At 33.0% G+C, this 13,099-nt stretch overlaps 2 protein-coding genes across 7 annotated transcripts in view; one reads left to right on the top strand and one right to left on the bottom strand.

The window, feature by feature from the left end:
- The first annotated feature begins 491 nt into the window (after positions 1 to 491).
- Positions 492 to 10,693, top strand: LOC116772041 (dystrophin-related protein 2-like). The gene is made up of 11 exons (XM_032664070.2): positions 492 to 646; positions 725 to 861; positions 944 to 1,145; positions 1,304 to 1,535; positions 6,290 to 6,448; positions 7,445 to 7,576; positions 7,649 to 7,920; positions 8,027 to 8,153; positions 8,224 to 8,518; positions 8,803 to 8,970; positions 9,492 to 10,693. The coding sequence occupies exons 1-11, from the start codon at positions 588 to 590 to the stop codon at positions 9,611 to 9,613; spliced, it is 1,905 nt and encodes a 634-aa protein (XP_032519961.2). The 5' UTR covers positions 492 to 587; the 3' UTR covers positions 9,614 to 10,693.
- Positions 10,062 to 13,099, bottom strand: part of LOC116772040 (hillarin) — a 30,937-nt gene continuing 27,899 nt past the window's right edge. For all 6 annotated transcript variants that reach the window (XM_032664062.2, XM_032664068.2, XM_032664067.2 and 3 more), the window contains exons 11-15: positions 12,664 to 12,794; positions 12,282 to 12,425; positions 12,010 to 12,123; positions 11,207 to 11,384; positions 10,062 to 11,075 (exon numbers count right to left, since the gene is read on the bottom strand). In XM_032664062.2, the coding sequence (XP_032519953.1) occupies positions 10,942 to 11,075; positions 11,207 to 11,384; positions 12,010 to 12,123; positions 12,282 to 12,425; positions 12,664 to 12,794 (701 nt within the window). In that variant the 3' untranslated portion in view covers positions 10,062 to 10,941. The remainder of the gene's footprint in view (positions 11,076 to 11,206; positions 11,385 to 12,009; positions 12,124 to 12,281; positions 12,426 to 12,663; positions 12,795 to 13,099) is intronic.

The following is a 13,099-nucleotide window of genomic DNA, read 5'->3' on the forward strand; positions in this document are numbered from 1 at the left end:
GGTTACATTTAAAATGACATTTGCGATGTAAAGCAAGAACGTGCTTACAATAAAATAAATTTTGGACTGGCCTTAAACCATTAAGCAACTATATTTCAAAAATATTAATAACTCTTATTATATATATGAAAATATTTTTTTCCAAGAAATATCTTTCTTATCCTATAAGATATATTGTAAACAAAATGTTTGACTTTATTGTTAGTATTTTTATGTAAAAAGTTACATTCATTGAGTTGGGATATCTGGTTTACTTTATAGATTACATTTTTTATTAGTAATAACTTTAAAATAGTACTCTCAAAAATCAAGATTGATTGCTACATATGATGTTATTCAACTTTATTTTATCTGTAACTGTTAAAACAAGAAGTCTTATATTTCTACCAATCACAAACTAACCTTTCTCGTTTTATTGGTTGTTATTCAGAATAGTCTTTTACCGCATGAGAATTGACTATTATATTGGCTAAAATAGTGACGAACACTAAATCCATTTTGAATAATATTATGTCGGTTATTTTTTTCTTTCGAGTTATTACTGTACGGTGTACCTTTCTAAAATGACATTCCTTGTATAATCCATAATGGACCTTCTAAAGTGGAAAAAAGTAGAAAATGAAGCAGGATATCCTTGTTACATTGAGTAAGAAATAGAAGTTTCCCTTGGCAAAACTAATTCACATAAACGTTTATTAATCTAAAACATTTTTTTAAATCATAGTGAAGCTAGCGGCAAACAAAGTTATAACCACCCTCAATTTAGCAAAATCTTGAAAACCTTGGACGAGTATAATGATATTAAGTATAGTGCTTATAGAATAGCGTTTAAAATATTCGCTCTTCAACGGAGCCTTAAAGGTAAAAATAAGTTTTTTTGATATTGTGTTTACTAAACAGTTTTAAACTTTATTTTTTTCAAATTTTTCAATAATACTTCTAGTTCCACCACTACGGATAAGTTCTGGTGTCTTTGCTCGTCACCAGTTAAGTTTGTCTGAAACTAGTCTTTCTCTCGATACCGCAGAGCTTGAAGCTGTACTCGCAGACATTTATTTTGCAGCGGAAAAAGAAGGGCTGTTTACTGGTGATGTGGATTTATCTGTGGATCTGTTAATTAACCTATTACTTAATGTTTATGATGGGTGAGTGTTCTTAGTGCAATATGTACATATTTTTAACTCTAATAAGAATTCATTTTAAGTTATATATTAATGCAAATATCAGTATAAAAATTAAAGACTATGTGATGATAATATAGCATTTTGTATAGATGTTTATCAGGAGAAAAAAATGTTTTCAGAGAGAGAAAATCACCAATCCGTGTTCTAGCAGCCAAGACTTTATTAATATTACTTAGTGAGGATTCAATATCAGAGAAATGGTTGGCATTAGCAAATTGTTGTGCTGATCATAATGGTTGTGTGTCACGGAAGAGACTTGCCGCTTTATTGATACATGTCACAGCATTACCTAAATACCTCGGCTGCCAATGTGATTATTTAGAAACTGATGTGGATAACTGCTTTGAAAAGGTATATTTTTTATTTGAATACTTTTTACTACTGCTCTATTTGGTGTTGTTTTTATAATAAAACAACGCTATTTAGTGCAGAACAGAACTAACGTTTTTATTTAAAGTAGTTTTGACGTTAACTAAACCATCACAGATGGCAGCACAAGTTCACAGATAACATTTTAGATATTACTTTTCTACACCCCCACTATATCTAACAATGTTATATTGATAAAAATCAGTATAATGAACAATTATTAACTTTAACATATGTGCTGAACCCCCAACTTATCCAATAAATAATAATGCTTATTAGAGCACAAGCTCTTTGTAAGTAAGTCAGCTGGCATCTCAGCTGATGGTAAATATTTAACATTCACAATATTATTATTTACACATTCTCTAGAAAAATGATAACGTATGTCAATGTGTTTGCTTCTCTTATGAAAGATTGGATTTTGAGTTAACTTTAATGCACTCTGGTTATCATTATATAATTCAATAGTGTACTTCTTATTAGTTATTTCAAACTGTAAATTTCTTAAATAAAGAGATTCCTTACATGCTTCAGTTAAAGCCATGTACTCGGCTTCACTGCTTGATAAAGCCACGGTCTTCTGTTTCTTTGTCTCCCAAGAAATTACACAACCTGACAAAGTGAAACAGAAACCCGTGTAGGATCTTCTATCAATAGTGTTCCCACCCCAATCAGCATCTACAAATCCTTCAATGACAGAGTTCCCATCTGCAGAAAATTTTAAACCATAATGTTTGGTCAATTTTAAATATCGCAATATGCGTTTTACATATGAACAATGCTGTTTGGTATAGGAATTATTAAATTGACTTAAAAAGCTAACTGCAAATGCAATGTCTGGCCTTGTAAGAACCGCTAAATACATTAAAGAACCTATCATTTGTTGATAAGGAAACAATAACTTATCTACATTATTCTCATCTTTAGATGCATGTAACTTAGTCTCCATTGGAGTTTGAACAGTTTTACATTGACTCATTTTGAATTTAAGTAACAGCTGATCAATATAATCTTCCTGACTTATTGATATTGTTTTCTCACATTTATTTACTTTTACATTTACTCCAAGACATTTCTTGATTTCACCTAAATCTTTAATTTTAAAATTGTCAGATAAAACATCTTTTAAGTGCTTAGTAGCTATAATATCATTTGAAAAAATGAAGAAATCGTCGACATACAGAGTAACAATAGTTTTTAACTTATCCTGTGTTTTCAAAAACATACAAGGTTCTATCTTAGATTTAACAAAGCCAATTTTTAAAAGACATTCCTCTACTCTCTTGTACCATACTCTTGAAGACTGTTTTAAACCATACATAGATTTCTTTAATTTAAGAACTTGACCTTTCTCTACTTTCTCAGAAAAACCTTCAGGTATTTGTATATAAATGTCTTCTTCAAGAATTCCATACAAGAAAGCAGTTGTCACATCAAGATGTGTTATATCAAGATTAAGTTGAACAGACAGAGCAAATAAAAGCCGCAATGTGGTATGCCTCACTACAGGTGAGAAAGTGTCAGTATAGTCCACACCTTGAACTTGTGAAAAACCTTTCGCCACTAAACGCGCACGAAACCGAATGTTATTATCACAATCATATTTTTTACGTAACACCCACTTGCACTTTACAACTCTAACATCTTGAGGAGGATTGCTAATCTCCCATGCATCATTCTCTTTGAAACTTTGTAACTCTTCAGCCATAGCTATTTTCCACTGTTCTTTTTCAGGTCCGGCTAAGGCATCCTGAAGAGACAATCCTGTCACATCATCATATGTGCTCTCACCAGCACAAAAATTTGAACATTTGAACCTGTCTGGTTGCTTCCTCTCTCGTGTAGGTCTTTGAGGTCTAATCTGCGGGATATCTTCAGCTTCAGAATCACTAGGTTTATATGTCTCATCAACCACATCCAGAAATGTGTCCTCTGAGCTATCTGTGTGGTCAGATTCCGAGTTTGGTTCATCTATATTAACTTCTTCTTCCCCCACTGAATCAAAACTCTGAGAGGAAACTTCCATCTGACATTCAGATTTTGATTCCTGCTCTATTATAACCACATCTCTACTAGTCAATATTTTCTTTGTTTCTGGGTTATACAGCCTGTATCCCTTTATGTTTTCTGGATATCCAAGGAGAATGCATTTTTCTGACTTCTTGTCCCATTTCTTGCGCTTCTCTTTAGCTACATGGACCATTGCAGTACTACCGAAGATTCTGATATGGCTTATGTCGGGCTGACAGCCAGTCCATATCTCATACGGTGTCTTATTACCCAATGCTGCAGCCACGCTTCGATTCTGTAGATATACTGCCGTGTTAGTAGCCTCACCCCAGAATTCTTTCCCTAGGTTGGCATCAAAGAGTAAGCATCTTGCCTTTTCAACAATAGTACGATTGAATCGCTCACATAATCCATTTTGCTGCGGTGTGTATGGATTACTTTTTTGGTGTATTATGCCAGCACCTTTTAAATAATTGTCAAACTCTTTATTACAGTATTCTAATCCATTATCACTCCTTAATACTTTGATTGTCTTCTTAGTTTGATTTTCCACCTGGGCTTTGAATTCTTTGAAACACCTCAAAGCCTCATTCTTGTGTTTTAGAAAATAAACAAACACCATTCGACTACAATCATCGACAAACAACAAGAAGTATTTGGATCCTCCTATGGATATATTTTCCATAGGCCCACAGATATCTGTATGGACTATATCTAATAGGTCACTGCTTCTCTGATTGATACTCTTGAAAGGTAACCGACACTGTTTGCCTTCGCAACATGTATCACATGAAGATTTACCAATATCCACTTTTTCATCAAAAGACATACCCTGTACTGCAGTCTTCATCTGATTCAGGTAGTCTTTATTAATGTGTCCTAATCTGCGATGCCATGTAACACCTGATACAACTGATGCAGCCAAATGTTCCTGGTTTTGTAAGTTTACTTTGTACACTCCATTTTCTAGTAATGCTGTTGCTACTAACTTATTATTTTTGTTATATACCGAGCAACTACTATCAGAAAAAGATACCTTGTTTCCTTTGCTTATGAGTTGGCTGACTGATAGCAAGTTAGTCGCCAGACTTGGAACACAATAAACGTCTTCAACCATAATTTCGTAATCAATATCACCAGTTGTAGTTATAATTTTCACATCGCCAGAACACAAAACTGACAACTTTTCACTGTTCGCAACGATAATTTCCTGTTTCTGATCATACGACGCATTCATAACCAAACTTTCATTTGCCGTAAGGTGTACACTGGCTCCAGAGTCAATATACCATGCATTTTTACTGAAATTCCCGCTCAGGAACACAGCACTAAACGCATTAGACTGCATTCGGGGTTTTTCCTTGAAGTTCGATGCGTTATTTTCGTTATTAGTACATTGATTTCTATAATGGCCTTTTTGTTTACATCTGTAACATGTCACGTTTGACTTTGACGTATCGGCAGTGCTACCAACATTGACATTTTTTCTTGACGCCATTTTATTTTTCTTGTACTTAGAATTCGAACGAGCTGCGAACGCGCCGCCAACTTCATCACGTTCCTCTATGGTTGACTCCATGTCTAACAATTTCGATTTGATAGAATCAGCCGTTATGCTAATGCCTGAATGCTCAATTGCCATGATCATCGGTGAAAATCGATCCGGCAATCCTGCTAATAACAATGAGCCTGTCCACTGGTCATTTATTTCAAAACCCGTGCCACTTAATTTTTGAGCCGTGTCAATAATTTGAGTCACGTAGGACGTCATTGAACTGCAGTTTTCCAATCTTATCGAAATTAGATTCCGTAACAGATTTATCCTTCTTGAAAAACCGTTGTCATCGAATAACTGTTGTAGTTTATCCCAGAGTTCTTTCGTTGTTCTTACACTTTTCACATGTACAAACAAAGACGGGTCGATTGTCATAATCAATTTTGCTCGAGTTTTCTCGTCGTCTGCAGCTCCTACTACAGCTCCTTCTGGCTTTACACAATGTTTCATGCCTTCAAGGATTAGGAAATTCTCTGCCGCGAAGCTCCACTCGCTGTAATTTTCCCGCCCGCGTAATTTGGGTACATTTACCAAGTAGTTTGCCGCCATCGTAATTCTGAATAAAATACTTTTATTTCACGAATGTCCAGCCAATCTACACAACACAGTGTAAACGCGTGTCGAAACAGTCTTTTTAACACTCGTACCGTGACGAAATACTTGTTAAAACACTACTTTTCATTAATTTTCTGGGCCCATAACCTATAATAAAACAACGCTATTTAGTGCAGAACAGAACTAACGTTTTTATTTAAAGTAGTTTTGACGTTAACTAAACCATCACAGATGGCAGCACAAGTTCACAGATAACATTTTAGATATTACTTTTCTACAGTTTTTATAAACGTTTTTTATTTATACATTATATATTATAGCAAATGATCACAAATTTCAAAGTGTCCCTAGTAAACTTCAACTTGTGCAAATATCATTATCGTTATGCAAATATGTGAGTGAGTGAGTGAAATATCACTTGATATAGGGAGTTAGTTATTCTAGTAGTAGTGATTGAGTTGTGACATATTTCTTTAAAAGCTACAGAAATTTGTTCAGGGATTTTTTGGTTAAATTTATTTTTTTATCTGTATGAATTATTAGTAACATGAGTATGTGAAATGGCATTTGCATAGGAGTCACTGTTACATTAATAATAAATGACTGTTAATTCTAGAGTGCTGGTATGCTTGGAATAAGTGCTCACACAGTGGCTGAGTGGGGGGCTCACTGTGGTAGCACAAGGTGGCTGGGGGTGGTGCAGCGTGTGCTGGACAGTAGAAACTGTGCTACGGCTAGCGCTGCGTGCGCTATCTGTGCACAGCCCCTGATACAGGTATATCTCATGTAAATGAAACTAATATTTTTCGGATTATTACCTGTATTTTATTATTTTTCGGTTACTTCTCAGCAACCGTGATCAAGGGCAGACAAGATGTGATCACGGTTCATGTAACCTAAACATCGGGAGTGTGTAGTTTTTAAAATAATAAAATACACATAGTAATCCGAATATATCTCATGTAATTATATATATGCATAAGTCCATATTTGAGTATTTGGTAGTGATATTAAAACAAAGATTTTATTATTCTTTGTCATAATAATCTGTATAGAGGATATGTGAAATATATTTACCGTTAGTTGAGGGTAGTTATCAATTCCTCGTGATGAAATTCTTGTAATTTGTTAAAAGAATTGTGTATATGGAACAAATCTTACTCACATGTTCTAAGTTTCCTTTTGTACTGTTAAATCATTATCTATAGTTATTGATGTCTTCAGTATTAAGTAGCTTGTATTAATACAAAGGTCTACTTGTGTATTATTATTGTAAACCTTTTTAAAGGTAGGTTCAATTCCTACAGAAAGTTGGTAAATTTATTTTCTTTCTTTTAGTACATTTAAAAAATTTTTTTTACAACTGCACTGTATTTAATGATAATATTTTTTCTAAGTAAGATATTTACAGAATATTTTTTAAAGTATAATTTTATCATATACATGTAATTTTTCATTATATTTTCTATGCCTTCATCATGTGGATATCTTGGTAAGCCTTATATGTATTGTTTTCAACGCTATTTGACAAAAACAATGGCTGAGTTCAAGAATTTAGTTCCTGTTGTTTTATAATTGTCATAAAATTTGATCAAATAAAAGTAAAACTTAGTGCACTAAGTGTTCTGCATACTAAATTCTAACAAATATTTTATTAATATTTGACAGTAGTCTCTTGTATCTGAAATTAATTTTGTGTCCTATTATTATGTGAAATAATTTATACTAAAGTAAATTCAATAGATTTAAAATTATATTTTTTTCATTTCAGGTATTAAAATTCAGATGTTCAAAATGTCACAACATATACTTCTGTGAGAAGTGCTATCTTTATGGCAAAGATTTGACAGTTGTATCTGGACATAAGAAAACTCACTCGATTCATGAAATTATTGATGGGGAGGTATGTTACAATTACACATATAGAATTGACTAAAATTACTTAATGTTTCATTGACTAATAAATTATTCTCAGATCAAACCTCCAGAACACTTAGGTTTCATTGAAGGTATGAGTAGATTTGTAGAAGATATGGAAAGATTATTTTTATGTATGGGAACTAAAAAGAAGAAGCCAAACAGGCGAGGTCAAGAGAGAAATGACATACTAACAAGCCAATCCATCAAAACAAAGGAAGTGACGCCGAGTATGTTTACCTCAACTGTGGGAAAGGCTTCCGGGAATAAGGCTAACAATCCAGTGGTCACACTGCAAGATATTATAACACAGTTGGAAAATCAAAATAAGTAAGCTAAAATTATGTATTATAATTAAAAATCTGTGGCCAAAAAACTTTGCTGTAATTAAAACATCAGTATTGCTGATTTACTTAAGATTTGAAATAATTTTCAGGGCCTTAATGGAACTATCAGGCCAATTGCAAGATGGAGGGAAGGATACAAATAACGAACTGAAAGAAAGGGTAGATGCACACTATAGTCAAATATCTAAACAGATTAACAGGTTGAAAAGTTTAAAGGTAAGGAATTTGACAAATCCTATACTGGACACCACTCATATTTTTATTAATACGATAATTTTATTTCCAGGACAATATAGCGAATCCAGACTCGTCAAATGAGTTAGTTGTAGAAAAAGACGTATGGCCCAGAGCGTTCGAAATTTTCAGTCCGATCCCAGTTGCCGACAAACATTCGAAGGTAACCAAAAATTTAGACCAGAAAAAAATTCTCAGTATGGACTCAGAGAATTTAATGGCCACCTCAAAACATCACAGCCAGGATCTACTCACTATGTCCGGGGATTTTTGGAAACCTGTGGTCGGTCATACGTCTGATAGCGTTTCCACGGTGTCAATGAATGATATAAGCAATTGGTACAATGGTGAGTTATGATTGTTGTGGCATATTTTTACATGTAATAGAAAGAAATGCCTCTTTAAAAAGATTTTTAATACTAGAGGCGTATTTGATACATTTAACAAAAACGAGCACTTTACTATTAAACTATTTTCTGATATTACGACATTTAGTTGAACTTTGTATTCGAACTTTTTAAATTACAACTAAAATACAGTAGTGGAGATATTTTCTTTGATAAAGAACATACAATAAAATATTTAAATTAGTTTACAATGAGTAATTTACAAATTTTAATTGATTTTTCAGAGACTCAGCCGAGTCGTGTGGACAGTATATCTCGTACAGAACAACGTTACTTGTGTGACGCGCGCTCGGTACAGAAGGGTACAGAGCGGGTGAGAGAACTCAGCGCAGACATCGACTCTGTGTTGGACAGGCTCCAGGAGATAGTCACACAAACATTCACTGTAGACGGTACGGGCTTAATTTATAAGACTTGAACGCGGACTAATATTTATAACATAAAAGCAGTTAACTTTACTCTTTATTATATTAGATATCTACCTTGTAAGTCCCATCGAAATCGGCCCAGCCGTTACGAGATTAGACCAAACAAGCAAACAAACAAACAATTAAAAAATATTTTTTGGTGAATTTGTCTAATACGGAATTAGAACAGAAATACTAAAAAAAAGACATACAATCTTGACGACTGTATGTAACAGAAAATTAAGTCGATTTTAATTAAATACAATGTTATTTGGCATAATGGAGGTTGCATTTTAGATTGTGTTTAACTTTTAACCTTTAAGGTTTAACCTTTTTTTAGGTTTATATATGTATAGCACACATGTCCCTGAATTTGATGAAACTAAGTATCCAATATCTTTATCACATGACAACTCTTTGCCACTAGTGGACAGTCAAAGAATACCTCTACCAAGTGCAACATAATATTTCCTATCATATTACAATACATATTTATATTTTTTCAGGTTCCTGCTTCGACAACGCACAACTAAAGAAAACGGCTCACGAATTAGAGGGATTACTGGGAACACTCATACGTGGGGTCGAACAGCGCGCCACACTCAAGGCCACTAAGACTCTAGTTTAACTGTACTTGTTATAATTTAACGGCTACTTGACGTACTCATTAAGTCTAATAGTTAAACCACCGTTAGTCGCTGGTTCGATTGATTGAATATTAAAATATACATGTACATATAATTGAATGTTAATATGAAAATGAATTGCTTACTTACAGTTGATTGAGGAGTGTGATCGTTATAATATATTTTTTTATCACAAAAACAGCTACTTAAATCAAGTATAAGTCAGCGGTGGGTTGTTTTGACTGTAATTTTTATTTTAATATACTTTATTTTTTAAGCTATGTCACAGTATATGACGGGGGTAGATTACGTATACTGTATAGTATTTATACCTCACTATCAACAGTGAAAAAGTTCAGAATGGTTTGTAAGTAGTTCACATACAATTCCGTCCCTATGTGTTTGGTGCTCAATCTATATGGATCTGATAGTTTTAAATGAGATACTTAATAAAAATAACATGCCATATATTTTATATAAAAATTTACATAGTGTTTATTAAATATAAGTATAAATTACGTACGATCTTAATGTTAGTTCATGTTTGGTTAAGCGTAAGTGGAGCAAGTTTACAGTTATCGTAATGGTGACATTCCGTAGTGAATATTTTTTAATTTTTTTTAATATAAATATTTCAGTTTGAATCTACTAGAGTTCATTGGCGGGAGCTGTTTAATATATTGTCATGGATTTTTATTACTTTCATAGGAAAATATCATTTTATGTACAATTAATTTATTTAATTCGATCAAATATTTCTTAGTAATATATTTTAGATAAGTTTGTCAGTCTTAACTTAAAATGTCTGAGAATCTATTGCTCATTATTTCCTTTAAACTGTCTCGTATCTTGACTTTCCGGATTGTTCTATGTAAAATATATATAAAAAATATATTATATAATTATTGCACTTAATATTAATGTAGTGTTATTTTTTTTATATCTATTAAGTAAAAAACATTATTCTAGATGTCTTATAATTAATATATAAGAACTATATGTTTTGATATTAATTATATGTTAGCAATTGGATTGCTCGGCACAACCTAGAGTTAATAAATTTGACAAAGATCTGTATACAATGTATTCGGTGTTTTATTTTCCTATAACCTACCTATATTTGGATATAGTTATAACTATTAAAAATTGTTAACAATAGATATAGTTATAAAATTTTTAATCTTCTGCTGTTTTTTTTCAAAGTATTGACAGTACTTGGAGACGTTTTAGTAGACTCCAAGATTGAAGAAACATTACATTAAACGGCTCGTATGAATTTTATGAGTTACAAAACATATCTTCTATAGTATAACCGATACATATTTTTCATTTAGTTTCGTTTACTGCTGTTGATGAGATATTTGCAGCAGTGTGTAAGTAGGTGCTTTTCCTTCTCGCTGGAGCCGTTGTGTATGGCCGTGGGTCCCCCGCGCTCGCGAGTGTATATGTCCAAACCGTATTGACCTTGAAATGTACACGACATTGTTTTGACAACGTCAAAGAAGAAATCAAAATACTGAGAAAACTTTGTTCTTTGATTTAAACTATAAAGATATGAAAACCTAAACTCTATGATAATAAATTAAACGTTTTACCTTCCTCTGGGAATGTTATGTAAAAGCTGACGATATCGTCCGAGACGTTTTGTTGCACGTATTTGGACAGCCGTTTCTCATCGATGCCATTTTTGTGTAAAGTCGCCATAAAGTCCGCTAGAGGGCGCGACATTCGGAACTGAATCTCTAGTTCTCTGCCGGCGAATACAAGTGCTTCCTACAACAACAAAAAAATACATATAACGTTCTTATATAAAAAAGGATGTTATTATTTTTTTACAAATTTAACTTTATAAAAAGAAGTATAATACAGCTCTATTAAGGTCACTCCACAATGATTTATTATTCATATTAGATAGTGATGTGCCGGATCGCTAAAAATATTTACCCATGGACATAAAGGATTTCCGTTGTCAATATCCCTGGATAAGAATACGAATTTACGAATTTAAATATATTTACACAATCGAGATTCGAGATCGTCATGTGACCTTTAAATGACCATAGGCAATACTTGACGCTTTCGAGTGTGCTGAATGTGTTTTCGTCGTCGTAAGTTAATCAAGATGGCGTTGCTTTTTTTAATTTTTCTTTATCATTAATACATAGAATGTTAACTATCTATGTATACGGGGCATTACAAAAATAACTTTCTTGATTATTCGCATTGCAACCGTAACCAGCACATTATCAGTAGATGTATAGTAACAGTACTATTTCGTGCAACTATTTGACTTAAAACATATATATTCTAATATTTTTTATTTTTAAACTGTGTAATCTTAATAAACCCTGTAATATATTTATTAGGAATTAAGATTTTAAAGCATCATATTAAATACCTGGTGCGTGATGGGGACGAGGCCGAAGAGTCTGGTCGCTTTAGTCGGCCCCCACTCACCGCTAGCACAGTCTGGTAGCGGCACCATTACTGTTTGTAGTTCGGCGCAGCAAATCTGTATGATTAATTATATTTAAGTAAATAATTTCAAGTAATTGTAAATTAAAGAAAGTTGAAATACTTGGATATGATTTTTTTCTAAATTATTATAAGAATAATGATTCGATCTAAGATTTTCGCTAGTTTTATTCATTTAAATGAAGTCCATGATACCTTAAATTTGCAAACGCTCTTGAATTTCATGGGCTCGCCGGTGAGGTATTCCCTGGGTGTGACGGCGTTCGCGAAAATGTCCAGGAGAAAGGCCCCGGAACAGGGCGCGTGTACACGGAACGATACAACGTTACCAACCACAGACTGGAATAGAAATAAATATTATTTACAGTCATTGAAGGTCATCCTCGTACTAAAAATAAAAAAAATATTAAAACTATAGAGCATCAAGTTGGGCTTAACATTGCTTGAAAACTTATTATATGAACAGAGGACTAAAAAATCATTCTTCAATTTAAAATATACTTATTTTATTCTGCATTTAAAATGTTAAGCTAACGAAAGAAACCGGCTTCTGTATAATGACACATATCTAGTTTACCTGCATGACGAACCGCTTAAGGCTGACCCCGTCAAAACCGTCGCCCTCCGTGTCGTAGAACTTAAGGTTATAGTGGAAGATCAACGAGCTCTGCATGTGTGCCGGCATGGCTATACGCATAGTCGCCGCACCTGGACATAAAAGAACATTAAAACTATACAATAAATTACTTATGTAAGTTTAAAAACAGCAATGTTCTAGACTGTTAAAATTATTGCTAACAAAATCCTTTGTGTAACTTACGGTAAATGTGTCAGTGTAAAAATGTTATTCAATAACTGATGTTAAAATAATTAGGTTTTTCTTAACAATTAAACTCATAAGAACGATATGATATTACACGTTAAGTAAAATTACGATGAAATAAAAAGTGGAATGATGGATAACGAGTAGCATTTCCGTAATTTTTTTTTTATATTTTAAAATACATGCAATT

This window comes from Danaus plexippus, assembly GCF_018135715.1.
Source record: "Danaus plexippus chromosome 16 unlocalized genomic scaffold, MEX_DaPlex mxdp_31, whole genome shotgun sequence".
NCBI lineage: Eukaryota > Metazoa > Arthropoda > Insecta > Lepidoptera > Nymphalidae > Danaus > Danaus plexippus.